This window comes from Nothoprocta perdicaria, unplaced genomic scaffold (assembly GCF_003342845.1).
Source record: "Nothoprocta perdicaria isolate Ctin4 unplaced genomic scaffold, notPer1 scaffold_42, whole genome shotgun sequence".
NCBI classification, from domain to species: Eukaryota; Metazoa; Chordata; class Aves; order Tinamiformes; family Tinamidae; genus Nothoprocta; species Nothoprocta perdicaria.
Genome location: NW_020455666.1, coordinates 160,300 through 185,628, shown reverse-complemented (window position 1 = coordinate 185,628; position 25,329 = coordinate 160,300). Strand labels below are relative to the sequence as shown.

Here is a 25,329-nt window from a genome sequence, read left to right as displayed (position 1 = left end):
CACGTGCGCAGGTCCAAACCCACGTGCGCAGGTCCAAACCCACGTGCGCAGGTCCCTAAGGAAAACACAAAGGAGGAATTGCAGTGTAAGAAGGTACTCCCTGGTCTGAGGGCATGCAAGCTGGTGGTTTAAAGCAAGCCCCACACTGAAACATTCCCAATCAACCACAGCTCTAAGGAAAAATGCCAGTGACAAGCTAGGAAAGCCCATCCGTGCCAAAAGCAGGTAGAGCAGCATGGAGTGATCCCAGAGGGCATTCCCCATCCGAGCAGGATCGGATGGGAGGAAATAACAGGGTGCCCTGGTCTCTATCCTGACGGGYGTCACATATGGCCAACCCTCCTACGTGGTGACCTAAGATGAAGATAAGGGCAAGGGAAACCTGCACACCCAACTGCAAGGGAAACCTGCACATCTCCATGCAGGAATGTGCTGGGGGGATGCAGAGAAACAGCTCGGATGCAGCCCAAGGCAGCTGGAGCATCTTTGCTCCTCCTGCTTGGATGTCCTCGATCRGAGCCGGCTCTTATTAGCGGGAAAAGGGATCAAGATCCCTTGCCTGGAAAGGCCAAGAGCCAGGGCTCTGGGACACATCGCTCTGCAGCCACCCAAGCTCGAGCCTAGCAGATTCCTTCCTTTTCTTTGCAGGCAGGTGAAATACCTGTCCTCATCTCCATCGCACCCAGCAGGAATTTCAAAATCCTTTCCAGCAGTCAAGACAGGCGGCGTGCACACGAATCACATCGCGTTAGTGACTTTTGGGGTGGACTTGCTTTAAAAAACACCAGAATAGGCTTTGCATTTAAGCCCGGCCTCTGTGCTACCTCCAGGCTTGCAAAACAGCAGCAGGACACCCAGATTTACAGTGCACTAAGCCTGGCATTTGCAAAGCTGATGCACAGCCTCCTTGGGTTCTACCCAGAGCCTCAGGAGCTGCTTCTCCTTCCTTCCTCCTCGCCTGCCTCTGCTGACTGATTATTACACTTTGCACAGCGCTCGGTGCTGTTTGGGTGGTCTGAACGTAATCAGGCTTAAATGCGGGCAATCAGAGAGAAGATGTGTTCGCAGGCATCCTCATCTCCACACACTGCCTGCCAAATTAGGGAGAACAGGCAGCTATGCCAAAGATGGAAATGGAGGGGTCAAGATCTTTTAACACGTGGAATGGGGAAAATGCAGGAAAAGTTGCTCTGTTTAAGGAGCTGTTTTAAAGACAACGGCATGGAAAGCAATAATGAAGCACGGGAGGCAGAGAAATGATAAGACCACACACATGTACCTCCTGCGCCTAAAAATCCCATTAGAGCAGTGACTGGGGGCTTTTCATACCTCTCCTGTTCATTTTCCTATCAGTTATTTTGAGGAAAAAATGGATTTTTATATTACCACAGCAGATAGAGTTGAAAAAGAGGATCTGCCCCAACTCCCCTGCTGAAGCAGGCGGAATAAGAGATGCTCCTCCCTACAAGTTGTACTTGGCCRTCCCATAGATAGCAAAGGAGGAGCTACCTGCTTGGGAGGAGGTTCTCCAGAGGGATTCATTGCTCAGACCATGCAGCAATGGATGGAGCATGGAGTTAGAGCAGGGGAACGGTTACAGTGGACATGGTCCAGAGCCCCACCAGCTTTTGCATCCTGCTCTAAAGAGCAACCTAGTTCTCCCATCCTCAGTTGGAAAGACTGAACTTGCTTATCTCAAGATCCATGACAAGGGAAATAACTTCCCTGACCCCACAATTATTGGCTTAAAGCTGGCAGCAGAAGAGCTTTTGTCATTTATCTCCTCCTTGGCTCAATTTACAGACTCAKTGATCACGAAAGCCTTCAGCACTCAGGCCAACCTACCGATCGCAACATCATCACTCCACTCAACAAGAATTAATAAAAGAAACAGTAACAGAATCAGAAATATTGTTCTTACTCATAGCTATCTTGCTCGTGCATCTTGCAAAGTTTCTTGCTTAGACAGCACCTTTGAGCAACAAATTCTAGCCCCTGGTTATGACCTGGGCAGGGGCTAACAGGATCCCACAAAGGGACCCTTTTGGCCCATCAGTGATTCCGCCTTATCGCCTCTTTGGTTTGCAGAGCTCAGTAATGTGGTTCTTCTAACTTTCTAAGTTGGAAGAAAAGCCATCTGGGGAGTCTGGCCACTTTCAAGCCTTACTACAACAGTGGAAAAAAAATACAAAAAGCCTAAGAGGAGAACGGAAACGAGCAGCGAGCACCGATATAATGAGGCAAACTTGATTGCTTTCTTGTATAAAATTACAAAAATCAGCGATCAGAGAAAAAGAGAGAGATGTCACATCCAGATTTCTGCCGTGCTTTGATGGAGCACCTCCAAACCTTCTTCTCTGGAATAAATTACTGTTGATTTCCGCCCGAGCGCTGTCGCTCTAACCAAAGGACCAGAAACAATGAGCATRGGGTCACAGTTTCTAATAGAATCCTATTAATTAGCCCTTTATAAGTGATTACTGGAGGTTATCAGCCTGCTGCCAATGTGAGCGGTCTGCATTACGGATGGTTGGAAACACCTTTGTAGACCCGATGCTGCTGAGATACGGCGGCGGGCGACCCACTGACCCCTTCTGCTGTACAGCAATGAATCATTCATCGTCCCACCATCATCTATAACGCAGGCCCAGCACAAAAACACTGCCAAAGCTCTCCATGGGAGAAAGATGCAATAGATAGAGCCCCATTATGGGACACAGCTTCCCTARGAGTTGACATGCAAGCGATGGAGGTGAAGAGCCTACGCCCACGGTGAAGAACATCRTAACTGCAGCTCTGCACGCCAAATGCCAGCAAGAAGGGAAGTTATATATGGAGAAAGCATTCTTTTAATCTGGAGCTTGCCCAAGCTGCTAATGCAGATGGGAAGGGGCTGTCTAATGGGAACCGCTGAACATTGATGCTAGTGGAGATCTAGGAGTGAACACAGCAAACTGGAGATGACAATGAGGAAAGGCAACGAAAATAAGCCCTGCTTCACATGCAAGCTCTGCATGCCCAAAAGAATCCTGCCGAGAAGCAGCAATAAGTTCCCCCCCTCTCTCATGGACCAGGTCCCGCTGCTCCAGGGACCTTCCACTCCATTCTGCACAACGGTTTCACAACCACCTTTTTATTTTTAGTATCCTTGCTCACTGCAGCAAAAGCTCTGGATTTAGAAAAGCAGGAGTGTTAAATAGATCTCCATGCCCAAGGAACAGACATCCTGCCACAGTCCTTTGAGAAAAACCTTCCGACTCCAGCAGATTCCCTGCCTGAATGGCCAGGTGAAGCCCTTACACGTGTGAAGTTCGGGATGTCTATGCCATGAAGGCAAATGAACTTTGGCATCTCCCCATCTAGACAATATTCTATTTCCACAAGGCAAAGTCTCCTAAAAGTCTTATTCCCACAGCCCTGGCTTGGGTGGTCTTCGCTGTTCTCTGAAGATTTATGGAGTAAAATCTCACCAAGGTCACCCCACACCCAAAATTATGAGGATTTGCTCGAACGAGGCATGACCTGGCTCATCCTGCACTGACTTCCTCTGCCCACACACTGTGGCTGAGCAGCTAAACTACTCAGTCCTCAAATGGGACATAAGTCAGACCTAACTGCTCTTGTCCCCACGTAGTCAAAAGGAGGCTTGCAACAGACCTTTCAAGTCTCGTGAAGCTGGACCTGAGGTCAAAGCTGCAGCTAGAAACTCCTCCTCCGACAATCTAGTTACAGGTTTAGGAGACTCCAGAGCTACAGCTAGATCCAAACCTACTTTTGCCTCTGCCAAAACTTGGAATTCAAGAGCAACAGTGAAATATTTTTGCTCCGTCCTGATCTGCCCACCTCAGAACAAGGTGCTCTCYAAAGGTCTAGGGCAGATATCTACCAGGCTTGGAAGAGAAGGCACAAAGATACCTCCACAGCCATGGAGCACCCATCACACCACTGTATGATATCTGTGATAGAGGCCCCAGCCTCCCCTTCCTTTCTCAGCCTCCTGCTCCAAGCAGGCTCAGGAGCTCCACGATGGAGCTTCTCCCCATCTGCTCGTGTTTGCAGCTGAGCCCTGAGCACGCTGCTGCTGACAGCTTGGCAGCACCAGGCTGCTGTTGAGTTTCATGACATCCTTTATTTTGGCTCTGCTTCTGCTGAGATCGCAGGCCTGCGTGGGGCAATTTTGCTGTTCCGACTCCTTCGTTTCCACCAGCTTCCTGACAAATAGTCTGGAGAGAAGCCGCCTAGTCAAGTCTACTCCATAAGAGTCTATTTGTGCTCTGTTCTCCGCCACTCCGGTTGAATGGCTAAGGTGYTTCCTGCAGCTCCACAGGAAGAAAAGCAGCCTCCATAAATTATTCACCACCCTTAGCTCCAGCATGTGAAGCCAACACAAGACCTATAAAACGTGCCGGCGAGGTGGTATTCTCCTGATGCCTGCAAAGTCATCCGCAAGGCTCCCTCCTCCAATCCCGCTTGGCTGGAAGTCAGGAGCGGGTGTCCTACATACAGCAAGCAGCTCGCCTGACACTGCTCAGCACAGCCAACAACCCTCCTTCCTCAGTAAAAAAGCTCTTTTGCACCACAGTTTGTGGTCCAGGAGGACCTCTCCGCATGGTTGGTACTAGGGAGCAGCATCTCTGCTCCACAGCTGTGCTCCAGACCACAATAAGATCCAGTGTCCCACTGCAATCCAGACCCCTAAAGATCTTTGGCCATGACAGAGCAGAGGTAAAATCAGCTGGAAACCAAATTGTGCAGTGGATATTTCCCTAAATGAAAGGAGGTCAGGAGGAAGTCTCTCTGGAGCAGAGGAGCWGGAATAAGATGGTGCTTCACCTAGAACACAGGCAGGACACGCCAGAAATAGAAATACGTAGGCGGAGGGTTTTGCTGGGCGTTGTTTCAAGAAATCTGCATGGCTAATGGAAGAAAGGAGCCAAGGAACAAGGAAAGAGAAGGAGCAAAAAGGGATCCGAGAGAAAAAAATCTAGCTAGAGAAATATATAAGTCCTAGTACCCACAGGAGCTTTGGCCATGCTCCTGTCTTTTGGAAAGGCCCCATGGCAGGGTGCAAGCAGTCCAAGAGATATCTGGAGTATTTGGAAGCCACCATCTGCTTGAAAGGATGCTGCAATATCAGGCAGTGGACACTACATGGGAAACTCATTAAGTAATAGGTTAAAAAAAWGAGATAAGAGTGGTTGACATTGCAACAAGGGCCCTAAAATGGAATTTACAGCTTGGGAGATGGTCAAAACCCAATACATAGGAGTCAAATATGATCTAACTACCCCCACTTTGTGGGAGGAGTTGGTCCAAAATCCTACTGTATTATTCCATGGTTTTAAGAACAAGTTTCTTAGCACTAACAGGAGTTTCATGCAATTGTGGGCAGAGATTTGTGCAATGAATATTCTCCTGAATGAAGGGAAGTTGGAAGGAAATTTATTCRGAGCAGAATAAATAATAAAAATATAGATAATGCAGCAAAATCAATAAAAATACTGAAAATATTGAAAATACTGAAATAAATAAATCAGCAAAACCAGCCTTGGTGTACATTTTTGGAAGCAAGGCGTGCATTAGCAGCTCTACCAATAGTTCCTCCTACTGATGAAGGGATCCACCAACCTYCAAGGATTAGTTGGACCAGAGGAACTGCAGTGCAAAGGACACCTCGATGCAGAGCTCCACAAGCCTTGCACGTGAAGCTGCTCCATGATGCCCAAGCACTGCAAACCCAATCGTTAGCCACAGCAGGAAGCAGAAAGCAGGAGAAAAAGCCAGTCTCCGTCTGATTTAAGCCCTGCTGCAAGGCTCGTTTTGTGTCAGTTTTGCCCATATCCCTCTTTTTCACAAGATGCCAGTGAAACTTCTGATCTGTCAACGATCAAGTGGACACCCCCACAGAAAGCACAGGCTCTTCACATGCCAAATCCCAAGTCTCCACAAGGAATGCAAYGTGGTACTTAGGAAAACAGAGCCAGATTCCGGCTACAAGAGCCAGAGCAGATGACAGACTGAGGACTTGGGACATGCACTCCATAAAAAGGCTTTACCCCAAGGGACAAAACCTCCAGTTGGCTTCGTTATTGCCCCCGAAAACAACCTTCTGGGGAGCTTGAGAATCAAGGGGTTTCTTCAAGCAAGTCACTGACACCCTTGGCCACAGCCATTGGGAGGGAGTCTCATCTAGGAAAGGGCCTGCAGATTTGGAATGGATGGAGAGGTTCAAAAGGAAGTGCCTTGCAGACATTAGCTCTTGTTCTGAGGAAAGGGTATGCTTAAAATCCTGCTGCAAAACATCATCCATGGGTTTGAGATGTTCTCTAAGCAGCCAGGATACAGCTRTCCCCATAGGATGCTCATTCCACAGCCAGGGAGAAGGTGGCTCAGCCAGAAGACTTGGCTATTTGGAGTCCCTGCTATAGAGAAGCCTGGCAGAAAGGTGACTTCTGGTGACCGCATGAGCCAAGAACTCTAGAAAGAGCCAGAGGTCACCACCTTTTATCCCCTCTCCCCCTYGCTTTCAACTCATCTTCCAATAAAGAGCCAGAGGTCACCTCCTCTAATGTCCYCTCCCCCTTGTTTTCAACTTATCTCCCAAGAAAACACCCAACAAAGGAGCTTTTCAGAAGATAAGCTAGATCCCTCAGACCCACTCACACACTGATCTTATGGCYCTTCACGTCCAATACCTTTAAAACTTCCTTCCTGGAAGGACACTCCAATCACAGCAAAATATACATCCATCATACAACCAAATGCAAGTACACAAATTCCCGTTCACCTCCTCAGCATCCCAAGCATGTCTCCTCAAGCCTGCCTTGACCTTTCAGATGACCATAGCCTGTCACTTCCTTGGGCTTACACACTCACAGAAGTGAGAGCAGCAACAGCTTTTTCCCCTCAAGAGCTCATCGAGTTGTGGCTTCTATCGCGACGGAGTCACTTCACTATTGAAGCTCAGAGGCTCCACATGTTGCCTGGGATTCACCAGCCCAACATAGTGTCTGTCCTACCTGTAGCATGCACAGGACAACCCAAAACATGTCACTTGTCGAGGCTGCAGTGCACTAGGTTGCTAAACACCATAGGAGCCACCATCGTTTTCAGCTGTGTGGGAGAACTCCATCTAATCTGCGCTGCTTGTCATCTAGGATGAATTTTAGATYGAATTCAAGCTGATTAATGAAGAGGAGGTTAAGCACTTCCAATCAGGGCATGGAAAGAAGTGCTGGTACRGGGAAATTGAATCCCAATTCTGTCTTGTGCTGTTTGAAGGACTCCTCCAAGCCTTGTAGCCTCCRTTGCTACAAAGGGATGAAACCAGCTGCCATGGTGGGGCATACTGGAGTTCCAGCAGAAGCAGGGAGTCAGGACACACTTCCCAATGGGATGGTAAATGCTAAATAAGCCACCCATGCATTGTCAAAGCAGAGCAAGGGCTTCCTTTCAAGGGATTTCTGATTGTACTCCCCATACTGAACATTTCACATTCCTATCAGCAGACTGCCAGGACTGTGAAGAGCAACAGGACTGCACGAGGGGAAATCATAGTCATTGCTGGGTTTTATGCTGTTTGCGGCCCTGAAACTGTTTGCAGCAGCCATATTTCACCAACCTGTATCCAAGTGGACATTTCAGAGTATACACAAGGAAGGGCTCTTGCTAACCAGGTGTCACCACCACAGTTTGTGAAGGCAGCAGTACTGATGAGGCAACAAGCTCCACTGTCAGAGACTCAAAAGTCTGGGAGAAACATGCGTGCCACAGTGCTGCCCAATGCACTGTGGACCTTGACCTTCTGCAGGGTGAAGAGCAGGGCTCACCAAGGCTGAGCTGGTGGCCAACCACAGGCAAGGAGCAAGCGTCAGGTGTCTACCTCCATCCTACACAAGACTTAAGCTGCACCAGGTCCATCCCTTGGTCACACATCACCCTTAGCAGCATTGCATGTCCAGTAGATAAGGACACACCAGCACTACCTGGAGTGACTCCTGTTTGCTGCAGAGACTACAGAGCYTCTGCATTCAGTTTGGAAGAGCTGTGTGGTCCTCCTTTGGGAAGGAAGAAGCTTTTTGCCAGGTGGATCTCCAAGAAGCAGTCACGCAACACAACCATCCTCTTTGGGAAAAGATACAGATACTTCCACCCACTAAGAAACCCAGTAGTAGAATTGTGATGTCTTAAACAGAAGCACAATTCACTGCGCACTGTGAAACACCTTCCAAAGTCTATAAATAATAAAAAACCAACCTGTATTTAGAATCCTATAGAGAACATCAAAGCAAATGCACCCCAAGGTGATTAACCTCAAGTCAGGGCCCTGGTGGGGGAAACAAAGCTCAACACACCGAAAAGCTTCYAGCTCAGATCCATCAAGAGCACTTGGAGAATCCTCAAGCTGAGAGCACAACATGCAAATAAAGACTAAAAAGCCCAGTAATGAGTCCAAGCAAGTCTAAGCAAGTCCCACACTCGCAGAAGACACAAACACCATACCAAGGACCTGCTCTTTCCACATGTAAATGCTCCACAGCAATTACTCGTGCCTCTAGTAAAAAACAATARCAGATGAACAATATATTCTTGTCTATAAGCTTTGTAGCATCTACCTACCCATTTGTAGGCACATGTGGATGACACCGGGCATGGAARCAGCCTTGGCCACCAAGCCTTGGTGTTGGAAGCCAAGGCTTGACTGTGCGGGACAATTAGCGGTGGAAAGCAGGCAGCATTGCACTGGGATCCTCCTTGGGCACCTATATTTCTGAGAAATACAGAAAGCCAGTTGTCAAACCCATTCAAGGGAGCAAGGAGCAGCAGTCGAGATGATCCAAGGCCACGTGCTGATGGAGATGAGCCTCATTTCACTCAAACAAGATCAGCCCTGTTCTTCAGTGTTTCCAACACATAGTGATTCCCAGCCCTCAGAGATGCAAAGATCTCAAGCATCCATCCCTTGGGAAAAGCCAAGGAAGGTCCCTGCTCAGCATCCCTCTGGATCAGACCCCCATCCACAACAAGGACACAGAAAGGAAGCAGAGAAGAGACTAACTCAAGGCCAGAGCTGACAAGGACTTTGCCCAACATCCCCCGCCTGCTCTGCTGCTGCACCAAGAAGCTTGTGTCCTCTTTGCTAAGAGATATAATAAAGCAAAATTGCTGTCCTAAATATTACTAAAGCACTGGCTGGCATGTTTAATAAACCTTTCCATTTGGGCAAATTAGCACTCATCTGGACAAGTGCTGAAGTGCTGTTACTTGAAGAAAAAAATTTCCCATGCTTGGAGTCTAATTTAAATAATTATCAGCATATTTCTGCTCTCGCTGTTTTGCTGAAATTACCCGGCGACTCGACGCCGGCTGCGCACAAGTGCCCTTGGTCTGTGTGCAATTTGTTGACCCCATTTCAGCSAAGTTTTTGGCCCACTCGCTCCAGTGGGAGAGCACTTCTCAGTGCGGCCCAAAGGGTCTCTGCAGGAAGACCCAGTAAAATCAGTCACAACTGATCTGCTTTTACGGCTTTCTGAGAGCCACCGTGGTAAGTCGCTGCCTAACGGGGCCTGCAGCAGCTAAGTTGCACRTCTGGAATAATCTTCTTGCTGCCATGACCCACCTGCTGGTTCTTGGGTGGCTGCCCAAGGACCATGGGCAACCGCAGGGATGACCAAAGTCKTCTTCTGGCAAGAGGGTATTGGATGCTCAGCACCATCTCACTTGATGGACCTGCTCCCATGCGGACCTGGTCTCCAGCTCTAGGCAGGCTCAATTTGGGTCACAGAGCAGCCCTGAAGACCCAGCACCCATCTAGAGACACCTGCTCAGCTAGCACAAGATCTTGATATTGCACATGGTGCGCACAATGTTATTTCTAGGAGGGGGACAGAAGTAGAAGAAAGCCTTGAATTTTGAGGGAAAAGTAGTCAAAATTCTGCAGTTTCTTCTGCCTTACTTCCAAGAACATTGGTAGAGAACCTCACAAGACACCTCACTTCATTAAGACGCTCTTATGAGCGGCGAGCTTGGCTTGAGCTGCGTCCTKCTGAGCTCAAGGCGGCGCTCACTTCCATGCACACCCAGGTACGGATGATGCCACCTGCGCCACGCGGCTGCCACGTCCCCCTGGGCACAGCCTGGCCACCAGCTCATCAATCCCCAGCTCCCGTCAAGCTGCAGAGCTACAGACAGGCCCAGATGCTCCTCAGGGATAGCAGAGGCCGCTAAGGAGCCGCGATMACGTGATGTTTTCCAAGGATAACTGTGATGCCTGAGGCCAGCAATAATATCACCACAAAATAAATCTGTGGAGATATCATTAGCAGATGCTCTTGCAGCAGGTTTTAGGGATTCTCAACACAGAGGGAGCATTTCTTCTACTCAACTCACACATCCAGTGGCTTTAAAATACTCAAGTGACATTCAGATAGGCAAAATCTGCAGTCAAGTGGGCAAGATCTGGCCAGAGCCCCCAAGCCAGCTTGGGAGCAGCACATTTGCTGCCCATGAACATCCTTCCATGCTCAGATTCCTCCTCYGGCTTCATCTCCACCCCATGCTCAGCACCATGTGAAGAAGGTGCTTGCAACGCAACTGCTCCTTATTGTGCCTGGTTTTCCAAGGTCCTTTGGGGCTGTCTAAACTAGGATGGAGGAGGTAGCTGAGAAGCAATGCAAATGTGAAGTCTTAAGTCTTGTAGGAGAAAAAAAAACCGCCGTTTTCTTGGAACATGGCAGGACTCGCCAGGATCAAAGGAGCAGCTGAGAGCCATCAGCAACCTGGTAACTTCCTCACTGATCCAGAGGCAGCACAACCAGCACAAGATCAAACTAGGGGGAAAAGACTGAGGAGACTGCGTTAGAAAAAGCAATGGAATGGTATCCGAAGGGAAGAGCTAAGAAAAGCCTTGGCATCCAGCCCACAGTTTCTTTTGCTCTCACATGCAATGCTAAAAGTATACTAGTATTAAAAGGAAAATGCTTTAGAGTGATGCTCTGGGGAGAGAGGAAGGGAAAAAGCAAGTGTGCATCTGAAGGAATCCTCAGTTTCAACAGGAATTCCTCAGGGATGTCCTCGTGGGGTTGCACATGGAGAATGGAGCGTTCCCAGCAACTCCCGCTGGGATAGATGCTCTCCTGAGGCTGCTGTCCCACAAATGGGAGATGAACTCAGGAACGGGGCCCTTGTGCCCACATCACTTAGAGTACTGACATGCTATATACCAGGGAGAGAGCCTAYTTGTACCAAAATCATCATTTCTCTCTGCTGGGCAGGAGATGTCAGAGGAAAACTGTGAAACGGGCAGTCTACCTCCTCTTTTGCTAGAAGAAACTTTATCTCACAATATAATCTAGTAATAAAAATGGTTTTAGAGTGATCTGACAAGCAATAAACCCTTTTTTTTTTTTGGAGTGACAACTCTATTTACAGCAACGTGCACATACACCAACCATTTAGCACACTCCAGATTTGGGATATGTGCTTCCCATCCAGGTGCAGGATGCACGTGCAGCAAGGGAAGGATGCTCCTCAGCAAGCACAAACCAGCATCTCCTTAGTGTGCAGCTAGGAACAGGGACTGCTTCCAACTTTGGGATCTCAGCAGATCTTCCAGCCCATGCAGGAGACCCAACAAAAGTCAATCCTTGGGTGGCATGAGGTTTCCCACAGCATTCAAGGAAGCACCAAGGCTCCCTTGATCACAAATGGAGCTTCTCGCTGTGCCTGTGTTCTGTACAACACCTCCACACATCATTGTGAAAAGCTCTTGGGGCTTCACTGGTTAGAGATTTGGCAAAGACACTTAGAGCAGGTCCCAAACTTGCTGAGGCTTCTCAGTACATACAAGTAAGAAGATAAGGTCTTGGTCCCTAAAGGCAGGGGATGCCACGTTGCACCATGACTTCAGTTTCTACCATTTGCAAGCTGCATAAGCAGAGATTGAAGGGRCCAGGGCACTATTTGATCTAGGAGAAATACTGCATAATGGAGAGGAAAGATGGGAATTTTGTCCAGAGGGATTTTGTCCCAGTAACTACACTCAAAGGACACACTGCAGCTACAACCCCAGAAGGTCATTAGGAAGCACAGTCCCATCAGAGCTCAAGTGTGATTGCATCCCATGTATAAAGCCAGAGCAGAGAAAAATCCATCACAAGGCAGATAAATACATATATTCCAAGAGAATTCCTCACCTGTTGGAATGGAGCTGCAAAGCCACCTTGAAGCTCGCTTATCTGCCTCCCTAAGCACCTAATAGCCTGGTGATGGAGCCCCTGTCCCCCTCATGGCTTCCCACTGCCCCTAGAGCAGCCAAGCTCAAGGTCCCATCCTTAAATCTCACCCCATCCCTTCATCACAAGGGCTGGAGYCTCGGCAGGAACCGGAGCTTCTCCYGGCRTCATTAGCTCACATAAAACCTGTGCCATCTGCTGGCACGCGACACGAAGCACCACTCGGAGTGCTGACAGATTCCCCAAAACTCCCTTTTTGCACAGGAGAGAGGAGGAATTCCCACTTACTCCTCCTAAAAGGAGCAGCACCCATAGAGGAACCAAGGGCAGCCAGTGCCAAGGGTACCCATGGAGCTGCCCATGCCATGAGCTCCCACCAGYGCCAGCACACTCAAACCCCATTCCCACACACATTATCCCGCTGCTGTCCCTCCAGCCTTCACACTGCCAGCAATTCCCCCCAACACAGCACACTAAGCTGCTTTTTAATTACATTTTCCAAGGATCCAAAGGCCGGGAGGCAGCGGCCACTCCGCTCCTTTCAGGGACGTCACTCCTATTACAGCAGCAGCAAAGGTCTGCATTAATCCCCRGCAAGCAGACAGCTTCTCGCATCCAAGGCCCAGCTTAAGCAATTCCAATCCTTGGTGCCTTGCGCCCAAACTCCGCTGGCTCTCGGCCACGGCTCTCGGCAGAGCGGAGCAGAGCGCGGCACTAAACTTGCATTAAGCTGATACCATCTCCAACGCTATCGGCGGCTCTTTATCACAATTGCATGAAAATTTACATTCTTGTCGCTGCCTTTTTTTATATTAAGGCTCACTAGATGCCCCTCGTAGATATTTTACACATTGTTGTGGTGTCGCTCACACGCTTAATGGGCATCAGCTGCRTTGGGGAGCTCCAGTAAAGGGCTCGTGCATCTCCGTGCAAGGCTGAGGTTGCCTCCTGCTTTGCAAGGCACAGGATTTCTGTGCTGAGACCTACTGAGATGAGCTGGGGCAAAATCCATGGATTTTGCAGGCTGCAGAACTTGCCAAACCCACTTTTGCCCTCAAAACTGAGGCTAGAGAGCTCAGGAGACCCCAAAAGCCTCATGCAAGTCTATTAACCTGCAGGACCAAGTCTCCAGGTCCCACCATCCTCCGAGTCTGTGACTGCTGCTTGTCCATCAACAGAGCCACACCAACATGGAGTTTGGTTCAGCTGTGGGATGAAGCCCTCCAAAAAAGGCTCATTCAGCACAAACTCAAGATGATTCMCAGTGCTTCCTCCCTGGCAAGGCAGCCCCATCCAATGCAAGAGCTTTCCAGCCCACGTGCTGCATTTCAGACACTTGGGGGAATAAAAGACTTCAGAAGAAACCAGACCAGCGAGAGCCTCTTCCGCCCGGTATCTCAGGCTTTGGAGACACAGAGACAGGGGCCTGAATTCCCAGCATCAGAGAAACGATCCGTCTACCTAGATGGACCTATAAACCCACAGCCAACCCCAAGGGAACAGAGATCCTCTGCTCACCCTCTGCCACCATGCACAGACATCCAGGGAGGCACAAATCTGGGAGCAAAAGCAACTCCAGGGACKATTTACCACAGAAAAAGCACTTTCCATGCCAAATTCCACCAAGGAGATTCAGAGAAACACCTATTTCAGTTAAACACCTTCTCTTCACCTGCTATATAATGCAGCAGCACATTTCACTTGCCCCYTTTTAAGAGGAGATCCCCTTCATGTTCCTTCACCCACAGCAAGAGGACCCTCAAGCAGGGTCATCTAGAGCAGGTTGCCCTGTTCAGATGGCTCCAAGGATGGAGATGCCAACAAGCTGTGCCAGTGCTGTCACCCTCAAGTCAAGAAAAAGGCTTTTTCCTATATCCAGGCTTGCTGAACAGGGCTGTGATCCCACACGTTGTTGCTGAAAGGCCTCTGATCAGAGCACACGTGTTGGGATCCAGGCCAGGAACCCTCACCCAACCTGCCCCCAGGTTCACAAGGACACAGGCTGATTCTCAGCACYGCTCAATTCCATCCAGCATCCCTTTCTTCTGATCGGGGTTTCAGGAGGTTACCACAAATGCCAAACTCCAACAACTTGCAGTAATTCCCCTGTTACTGTGATTGGATAAACCCAATCACACAATCCAATTTTTAAGTAAAAGTTAATGCATTAACTAGCACTAATCCACAGATGCCCACACCAACTGTGCCCAATCCCATCCCCTTAGTGCATGGAATGAGCCAGTCCTAGCAGGTCTCAGGAACATGGGAGCTGAGGCTCAGCTCATATCCAACATTTAAGACACACAACATTTAAGACATATCTGACATTTAAGACTCCACAGCTTTAGTTGCATAAAATCCCTCACCAGCAGTCCTGGTGCTTCATCTCCATTAGGGTCCTTCTCCATTTGCTGGAAGAACCAGGAGAAGCCCAGGAATTGCTGTCAAAAACCCTGTAGAAGGTTAGAAAAGAAGCCAAGATGCCCTTCAGACACAGCCCACCTCCCTGTTCACTTTGGCTTCAAGAYCACTAAGGACCTCGAGTCTCTCAAGGTGACACCATTTCCAAGCAAGGAGTGGTGTGAAGTCCCTGCAAGGGGCAGAATCCCAAACATTCCGTCCTGGGACACCAGATCTCGTTGTGCTGAGCACAGGCACCCTTGCATCTCAGAGGCTTTTGAGCCCTTTACGGGTTGTCAAGAAACCCTTAACCCAAAACAACCACCTAGACAAAGGCATCAGGGGCTGAGCTAATTGTTGGAGACCTCAAGCATTGTAAGAGCTAGTTCATCTCCTGCCTAACAGAGAGGAGGCATGAATTTTTGGGAAGAGAAGGGCCAGGAAACCACACAAATTTGCACACAAAGCTCAAGGAAACACTACCTGCTAGCCCTGGATGGAATGGCTACCAGCAGGCCTCAGTCCTCCAAAGAACCTGGTTTTGCCTCTTTTTGCTCCAGACACCAAGAAGAGACCTCCAGAAAGACCAATGAGTATAGGGYAACCGAGCAGAGTTCAGATTGCTTAAGAAAATGAATACTCAGAGGGCAGCAATGGAGCAATGGTCTCCACCTGCCAAGGGCAAAAATAGGACAAAAGCTTCTTCGCTCATTCCTGGCCAACAACCAGTCAAGCCCCAACAGCCTAGAGGCTCCTCGTGCCCATATGGGACTAAACCTGTTCCAGAGACCTGTTTTTCCATGTGGGGACCATGGATCTTCACCTCCCTCACCTGTAACAGGATGCATTTGATGTCTATTCTCAAATTGCGTGCATGGGCTCTCCAGCATCAGTTGGGAAAGGTTTATTCCAGAAGACCTCCAACCTCCTGCCTGTGCAGGTGCCCAGGAGCACCCACGTCCTTGCAGCTCTCCACAGCATGCACCACGAGCTCGCAAAGCCACAGAGCAAGCAGGGCTGGGCTGCTGCCAACCATTTGTGGTGAGAACAAAGGGAACCGTTACCATAATCCGCATCAAGTGTCCAGGAAGCCCTAAATCGTGTTAATGCCATTAAGAGAGCGAGTTGCAAACAGGCCCAACGCAGTTTTGATAGACTTGTTACCAACATCTGATTGCCCCTGATTAGATGAGACAATAAGCGAGGGCCCTGGCGCGCGGGCACTGCTCGGCTCCCCTCCGCAAGCTGCAAATCRCAATTCCGGACCTGGGGGACTGGCTTCAAATTGGATTACTGGAGTAGGGCCAGCACCACAGCAACGGCAAGGCACAAGACACACACGCGCAGATAAATCAGGGGAGATGGCCGGCCAGGATTGGATTAGGGAGGAATTAAAAGTAGGATTGAAACAAAAGCCACCAAATGGCACTCGCCAAAGCAGCAGAATTTCTCACTATTAATTAGCCAGGCAAGGAGATTAAATCTTTAAGCACTCTGTATTTTGACATTCATGAGGTTGGGGCCTTAGCAGCTCCTCCGCGAGCACTGTGAAGTCCTGCATTTGCACAAGGCAGCAAAGCAAAGCTCAAGGCCACMTCTGAGCTTGGCTTAGCTACACATATTCCTCCTTTCCTCCTCTATTGCCACGTGAAACGGTCAATGCATCAGTTTGGTCCTGATGGGTGACCCAGAAGAGGCCCTATAGCCCATGGCTTCTTGCCTGCACATGGCCTCCCAGGTCATGTAAGACCCACAYGTTGACCTACAACTGGAAACCCATCACCAAGTGGAGCAGCCCATGCTGCTAGCCACCTGTAGGACCACACCTGAGGGCATCTCTCCCCTATCCTGGGATCTCTAGTTAAAGCCAGTGATGATAGGACAGCTAGTCCCTGAAAAAGCTGCTTCTGGCAGCTCAATGGGGCTGGAAGTGCAAGCTGCTGTTGCTAGAGGAGAAATCCAAAGCAACCCTGAGGTTGCCATTAACAGATTCACACTCTTGTTCAATGTTGACACCATCCACTGACTATCCTGAAGGCCCCATGTCTCCAAGACCAAGGGTCAGAAAAACTCCGAGAAAGGGTCTGTTACATGCCAATTTTTGCACTTTATGCAAATGAAACCTTTTACRGGCCCTACCAGGGAGCAGAAGAGCTGATAAAGACCCCGTTCACCCAGGACCTGCGAGGGAAACCTCAGGGCTACCAGAATTGTTAAAGGCATAAACCTGTCCAATTAAATCCCCTCTGCACTCTTGATAAATGCTGGTGCCAGACGTAAACGGAGCTTGGAACTAGTCCCAGCTGAACAGTAACGCGCTGAGCATTGAGTCAGGACTAAGAGCACAACTGGCCTGAGCTGCTGCTTCCTGCAAGGACCAGCCATCCCCCCTGAGAAACACTCTGTAATAAGGCACCAAACTCCCGCCTCCTCGTCTGCCAGAGCATCTCAAAGCTCTGCAAGCCACCAGCTACACCGGCGCATCACCAGGAAGCAGGAAAAATCACAGCGTGGAGGTGGAAAGCAGAGGCAAAACTGAGAAGTCTCCTCAAGGCAGTAAGAAAACCCAAGCCTTACTCATCAACCATCACCTCCATCGTCTGCACACTAGCTACCAGCACTTCCAATGGTCCTAGGAGCCAGGGTAATGGAATAYGGGAATGCCACAACCTGCTACAGCATTGCTCAGGCTTTGGTGCCCCAGGACACCCGTGCAGGCAGTCTGCTAGGTGGGCTTTCAGAAAAGCACATTAAGTGCCCAGTATTTTGTCTTTTGTGCTTGTTTTTCTGCCACAAGACACTGTTTAATYCCAAACGCATTTTTTCCCCTGTTTTTTCCTCCTGCAGGAAAAAAGTCTGAAAATATCCACCAAAATATATTTGGGGATCTCTCATACCTTTAGTGAGCAGACAGCAGTACTGACCCGACCATGACCAAGTCCTTCCTTGGTTTGCGAATGCTCGTGCCACCTCCACCATTTGCTGGAGGTAAATGCATAACAAAGACACACAGTTAAACTCAGCAACTAAGTCAAACCCACAAGCTTTTCTCTTAATTAATCACATATTAGTTTCTAAGCAGCATTAGTTCTCTCATTGACATGGAATTAAGCAAGAATTATATAAAATACACTCCTCMCTAAATCCTTCAAGTGGTGAAATATCACCTTGCTACCTGGCTATTCAATACGTATCATGAGCACCTGAAGTCTTCATCAGGTCCCCAAATGCTTCTTGGGGTATAAGAAATGCAAAAAGATAAATGAATCATCCCTTTAGGTCCTGCTGATACAGCCTGGAGAGCTGCTGGACCTGGTGAGCACCTCACTGCAGTGCGACCCCATGTTCACAAGAAGATGAGAACATCTCTGCTCTCCAGGAGGATGAGGCATTTCTTATCCCTAGGCTTACTCAAGGGCACCTATGCTCATGCAGACCCTGCAGTGTCTACAAGCTCCACCACATCTAGCTGGGGATAAGACACAGAAGAGAAGGGATTGCAGCACAATGGCCCATGGCCACAACATCTAGGACTGCGACACCACCACATTGGTGGTGCAGTTCCCATTGTGGATCAAACATCCTCCATCTAAGTTGGCACTGGAGAGGACACAAGAGCACACACTGGAAATGGGAGAGGGGAGGGCATGCAAACAGATACTTTAGGAAGAGTTTATGGGTTGGCATAACCTACTCTACAAAGCTGAGGTCCAAGGGCAACATAATGAGTGGTAGTTTCAGCTAAAAACTTCACCAGTCACGTACAGCACACAAAGCTAGAAAGGCTTTGGAAAAAGCCACAGGCACAGCCATTCCAACCTCGACACCTGGACAAGCACTTCAGACAGGGCARCTAGACCAAAAACCAGCTGGGCAAAGGGAGCCTGGCCAGCCTTGTGCCCATTGAGCTTCATGGTGGCATCAGCAGATGGTCCCAGTGGCTGTGGCTGCTCATAGTGATGGGCAGTGCTTGAGAACCAAGGTCTAGGTGCCCAGATCCCTTCCATCTCCATCACCCCATGTCAGCTAACATCAGAACATGCAGATATTCRCAGCACTTTTTATGGATAAGTGGGACTTGAGAGATGAGGAAAGAGCATCAATTTAAAGGGCAATCTTAAGGCAGGTCACTGGGTATAAATAGCTCCCTGTAGGGTATAGCCCACGCAGTCAGAGAGGGATGTGCTGTTCTCAGGAGGCAAAGCAAATTGCCTGTGGTTAAATATGGGAAGGATGAACAGGCATCATCCAAAGCAGCCTTCACAAAAACAGCATAAGAAAAGCAGAAATAAGCCTAAAACGTARCCTAGGATCTCAAGTGACCATCTCTGAGTTCACTCCTCCCTCCACTCAACTCCCTTTGCTCACTGGGCCAGGAGGAGAGCAAGGAGCACTGGGAAAGAAGGATCTTAGAAGGTGGCAAAGACGACATCAAYGTATGCTCTGGACACAGTCTTCATCCTATAGCCTGGTGACCACATGGGACTAGGTTTGATGATGGAGAATACGTCTAGTGACCCTCATCTTCTCTGATGCTTCTTTCCCTTTCTACTGCGAACAAGCTCATCTTCAAACTCACTGTTGTCACCAATTTGGAAGGAAGAAGGGAAGGTCTAGCCACTAGTGGCGAGCTGCACAATCCTGGAAAGGTTGCACCCRGAGAAGAAAGTACAGGAGAAGTGAGGAAAACATCCTTCAGTCTTGRAGCTCCAGCCCGTAACGCACCAGCTTGTCCTTGGCTCTCTCAGGGCTCCAATAGCAGCAAACCCCAGTGGGGCAGGAGACACTTGAAGCTCCTGAAGGTAGGGAATGGAGCACCTGGAAGGCAGAACTGAAATGGTTGGTCTCCTAAACAAACAGACAGGAAACGTAGCCTTGTGGCATGAGTCTCTCTGGGCACGTGTTCAGGCTAGAAAGGGTCTGAGATGAAGAGGAGACAGGAAACTTAAGTCAAATAGAAGAAAAAAGCAATGAAAAAACATACTTGGCAAAGCAGCAGCCTATTCACTTCTAGTCTCAGATGATGTCAAGCCACGAGCCAGCCAACTGTGCTTCCCAGCACAAGGAAAACACAGCAGGGATAACACAGACATTAACTCCCYAGTAGTCCTCCAGAAATCTGCCACCTCTTTCCTTCCCCAAGGAGAAAGGAAAGGATTTTTCTTAGCTCTGGCAGAGGCAAATTCATTTGCACACACRCGAAGACAAGCTTAAATTTGTGCCCACTCAGGAACACACCTGCTTCTTTACTCCTCATCCTCTGCGAGATCCCTAGAACCTCCTCTTGATGCAATAGGCTGGGTAAATGTCATCTCCTCCAAGCATTAGTCCAGCCTTCAGCAGTGCCTAACACCTCCCTTTCAAGCAGCAATAGCTGCAGCTTTGGCAACTGGAGCCCTTTGGTTTTCTCTCTCCTGTTCTCCTTGGAAATACAACAGAGCTGGAACCCTAGAGCCTAAAGCAGACTAAGGGCAACTTTGAAGCAGTAAGGTCTTCACCATGGGGAAAGGGTGGAGGACACAGGGGAAGAGAACAGCTAGTGCTGATCCAAGCCTTGTCTACAACTGCTGTGTGGGAGTCAGCGCAGAAGTCCCCTTTGATGCAGCTGTAGATGCTATTCCCTAGTACCAGCTGGTCCAGGTGGGAACTGGAGATCTAGCTCAATTTTGGTGTCCCAGAAAGAGCTGGACATCACATAGGAAGGTCTGGGGCAAAAGGGCAAGACAGTCACCATATAAGCACCCCTTAAAGATGCCTTATCCTGGGAAGCAGTCACCCCCGTGCCCCACATGAGACTCTGGTACTCTGGGGAGTGTGTCCTGCTAGTGTCAGGAGCTGAAGAAGCATCACCCAGCCTAGTTTCTTTGTGTCTGATTCTGCATTCTAGAAATGAAGCACAAAAGGAAGAAAACTATGTATTATTAATAAATGCTCTGCTCGTAGCTTAATCACATTAATATTTTTGCTTAGAAACGGCAGAAAGACTCTTTGATGGCTCGACTGAATCATCACCTCATCAGAATACCACTGCTGGACCGCGCATCCATCCCGTGTGCCCAAAGGCTCTGCAGCACCTTTCTGCAACACCTCATTGAGGCACCAGCAATAGCCCTTCAGCCTCCTACAGAAGAGGAGGACAGGGAGGTCGGGAGGCCTCTTTGCAGTGGAGCAAGCACATCAGCAAGGCAACAATTCATGCTTCAAGGAGAGGCTCCATGCCTCTCTCYTCACCTGCCTTTGCTGATACATGGAGTCTCACCTGACTCAGATGATGAAAAACACRTTCTGAGAAGTCATCACTCATGAGTCACAAGAGAAAGGGAGGAAATGACTCCGTGAGATATGATTCAACTAAGGAGAGAGCTGACACAGAAGAAAACACAGGCTGGATAAGAGAAAAATATCTGTGGAAGCCCCATTGCTTGCAGAGAGCTTTCTACAACATGCACCTRATCCCAACAGGGAGGGAAGATACACTAGATTCAAATCTATTTCTCCAACTCCAGATTTTGCTGACACCAACACAAGACCRAGCATTTCCATGCAAACTGGTTGGAGACTGCTCTGCCAGCAGCTGTGCCATGAAGAAGCCCTCTCAGAAGGCCCCGTATTGCTCTGCAGCAGAGAAGATCTTCCCATTTCTCCAACCAGTGGCAGGGAGCAGCACAGTTCTGCTGTCAATGGGTTCTCCGGAGCCCACACCACAAACAGGCCACCTCTGCTTCACTCCAGATGAAATGAACTCATTACAAAAGCAGCGTGACAAACTAGGCCAGTAGATTGGAGCCGTACGTGGGCGCCCACRAGGCCAACTCACGTACGCCGTCAATCACAGGATTGAAGTGCCAGGCACCAGCACGTGAGCCTTTCAGTTCATGCTCTTCTTAACGGGGAAAAAAAAAGCTTGTCTGAAGTGTTTTGGTAATGTTGGGAAGCCAAAGCACCTCTGCTCCTTCTGCCTGCACGTTCAGTTAAATGGCTGGATTTGATGGTAGGATTTGCTCTCAGGATTTTACAGTCCCTTCTGCTCCGGTGGCAGCACCTTCAGGTGTCAACACGATGGYGAGAAGAGATGAGAATCCAGAAGATTCCCATAGTAGACCCTTACGTGAGACTTCTTGGCCTCAAAACCTAAACATGCTCCAGAAAATGTTCCTATGAACCTGAGCAACTGCAGGAGATGCAGTTCCTAGGAAAGGCTATGGAGCCATAGAAGCCACTGATGGCAAGATCATAATGCTTCACCAGCACCAAAACGGAGTATTTTTGCCTACTAGACTAGAATGGAATACACCATGTAAAGGATTAGCATACAAGGGCCAGCTCCTTACCTTTAAGGCACGGACTTTCTTGGCCAAGAGGCTCTCGATGTCTCCTGCCACCTTCTCCACTAATTTCCTGGGCACGTTCTCCTTGACTTCAAAGAGGTTTCTATTCTCATTGTAGATCTACAAAAGGAAATAAGAGACAGTCAGTAGAACAGAAAAATACACAAACAGTCTTCCTAAAGGAAGGCTGACCACCAGCACATAACCCTTGGAAGCCAGGGGAGCAAATGCTTTGCAACCAGGAGATGTGTGATCCACTGCCTATACCTCAGGTTTTATCATTTCTTCCTTCACACCTGCAGGACACAAACATCCATCTCTTGCTCACAAGGTCTGCTCACACACCCAACACGTTTGCTGAGCCAAACCAGCAGCAGAGGCCAGGCCACCACATTTCTTCCCATACTTCCCCCTCCTTAAACGCATACTCRTGCTCCAAGCTTGCTCTTCACAGCTTGTGACCCACAGCTTGCTCTTCCAAGCCATGTCACACAACTGCCAAGGACAGTGCCAGCCCCAAGGGAAGAGCTGCTGGCACCAGCACCAGCTCAATGAGAAGGTTCAGTCCCAAGAACAAGATCAGCAGCAGAAAACCCTTCCAGGGAAACCCGGACCTTCTCCAGGACACTGCTCACCATCCAAGTCCAACTGGGACTCACACACCAAGTACCTGGCTCCTGCATGAGCTTCCATGCCCCTTGGGAGATAAATTGCATCATCTCATCCCACCCACAGACAAAAATAACAGAGAGGAGACAACCTTCTCTGCAGCTTCATTGGAGACAAACCAGTCTGCCTGCCAAGCTGCCAGTTTGCTCAAGAACTGGACCTGGCTGGACTGGGATGCCACTTAGAAACAGCAGTGCAGGCTATGAAGTGCAATCCAACATGATCTTCACCTCGTGCCTACATCAGTAGTCAAGAACAGGATGCAAACTCCACAGAAAACAGCCTCCTGATGCTCTCTCAGACTCCTTATTCCATCCTCCTCCTTTTCCAGAGGTTCATAAGCAGGAAGCAGCTCCGCTCAATGGAAGGCAGCTGGCARGGAATCCAGGAGCCCGAGGAGGGAACTCATCCCTCCTCCAGCAGCCTCCGCTTTCCTTTCACAGTTTAACAAAGCGGTTCCAGAGGCTGAAGCCACAGGGTTATGTTCTAAGACTAAGCCACAGGGCGMTCCATCTTTACACCGTCCCTCCAGACCTACAGGCTTAAGCTTGAGGCTTCAGCTCTGCTTTAAGACTCTTGCTGCAGCCCGTTTTCCCCAAGCCTTCGGATGAGCCAGCTCCTCCTGCTCTATCCTGACAAGTTCCCAACAACACTCCTCTTGGCAGCCTTTCATCCAGATCCACCACTCCTCGATTCCAGCTCTGTCCCAGGCACCGATTTTTCCAAAACCCTCTAGAGATTTAAGTCATTTCACCCAGGCTGCTGGGAGCGATGCGCCCATCACACATCTGCAACTCCTCCAGCCCCAAAAAACACTCAGAGCTTTGCTCCATCACCCTCTCCAAGCCCTCCTGCTCTCTCACATCTGCTGGCTTTCAAGGAAGACTAAGAACCACCCCCAAGCTCAATGTTTTGCAGTCAACCTGACTTCCACCCAAATCATCTTGGTCCCCAAACCAACCTGGTCCCCAAACCAACCTGGTCCACATCAATTGAACCACCCCTGGTCCACATCAATTTTGCTGAATCCCAGAATGGTTAGGGTTGGAAGGGACCTCTAGAGACCATCTAGTCCAACCCCCTGCTTCAGCAGGGACACCCAGGGCACAGGGTGGTGTCCAGGTGGGTTTAGAAGGTCTCCGGAGAAGGAGCCTCCACAGCCTCCCTGGGCAGCCTGTGCCAGGGCTCTGGCACCCTCTCAGGAAAAGTTCTTCCTCACACAGATATGAAACTTCTTACATTTCTATTTGTACCCATTAAACAGGCCCTTCCTAGCCCCACTCTCCATGGGGCTCCAGCCTTTCCCTCTCTCAACCCTACCCCTGATGTTAACCATTCGACACCTCCCATCTTATTACACACGGTCATCACACGAGGACAAAGACATCAAGAGAATAAAACGATCCTTTCTAGAGGCAGCCACAGTTCCCAGCAGCAATAATAAAAATATATGAAGGTGTTTTATATTTGAGCCCCRTTGCACCCCACTCCTCGGCAGACTGAGACCCATATTGCCAAGAGCAAGGGATCCTGCCCTAGAGAAGAAAGACCTTGTGCTGGCGCAGGAAGGGTTAAAGCCAGCAAACCACCACAAAGCAATATTCTCATGCCCTTTCTTTYCCCCCTCTTTGGTAACTACCAACATAACAAAATAACGTGCTCGGAGGCGCACGCGCTACCTCCAGCTGAGCAGCAGCAATTAGGAGAGCAGAAGAACAAGAAGCTTCAAGGAGAAAGCTCTGGCTAAGGAGGGCGTCCTGACATTAGTCTTTTCCTATTATGAAACAGGAAAATTGGCTCCTATTGGTTCCAGGCAGCAACAGCGACTGTCCACAAGGGAAAAGGTAGGGAAAAAATATCCACAGTCGTCCCAGACCAGCCAGGAGCTGCTCCTACCTGCTCTGCTGCGCTCTGCAGACTAAATGGTTCCTCGCCGTTAATTAGAAGCATTCAGGACAAATTAATACAGTTAAGATAACATTGTGCTGTGCTCTGGGTTGCAGAAAGCTTGGCCAGGTTTTAACTCACTGGTTTTCCACACCRGGTTTTTCCTGGAGCTGAATTAAGGGCTGGATTTCCTCAAAGATTTGCCTACCATTTCGCAGGAAAATGCATGAACACAAGGACAAAGCCAAGTTCTCCTTGCAAAGCTCCATATATACATATATGTCATCTATAAATATATATAGTGTATGTGACATGAGGGGGAAAAGGATTAAGCCCCTGCATTAGCCTTGCTCAGCATGGGGATCTAGGCAGGGCTCTGCAGCAGACAGAGCAAACGGGTAACCAGCAAGAGCAGGGGGAAAACGCCAAAAAAAGGTAAGACAACAAAAATTACTGAGCTGAAATTAGAGAAATGAGGATAAGAGGGAGGATGAGCAAGGGAAGACACCACAAAGACAACCCACAACCTGAAAAACGTCATCCCAAATACTTCCAAGCACAGCGCAGCTGCAAGCAGCTGAGTACGTAAGCCRGGGCACTAAGTGGCCTTGCTGAGAAGCAGACACAACCAATTATCAATACACGTTCACAGCAGCGACGGGCTAATCGAAGAAGAAGATCTGATAGGGCTTCAGAACATCCATTCTCCAAAGTCACTTCTTTGCCTTGCTCCTAATGCACATTAAATGATGCTCAYCTGTGTTATTAATTCCCTTTGCGCCTATATATCCGGCAATTTGTTGGGGTTTAGG

General features: G+C 49.0%; 1 protein-coding gene across 1 annotated transcript in view; it reads right to left on the bottom strand.

Moving 5' to 3' along the window:
• CACNA2D2 (calcium voltage-gated channel auxiliary subunit alpha2delta 2) overlaps window positions 1–25,329 on the bottom strand; it is a 133,548-nt gene that overhangs the window by 56,047 nt on the left and 52,172 nt on the right. The window contains exon 3 of the mRNA XM_026046049.1: window positions 21,965–22,081. Within this exon, the coding sequence (XP_025901834.1) occupies window positions 21,965–22,081 (117 nt within the window). The remainder of the gene's footprint in view (window positions 1–21,964; window positions 22,082–25,329) is intronic.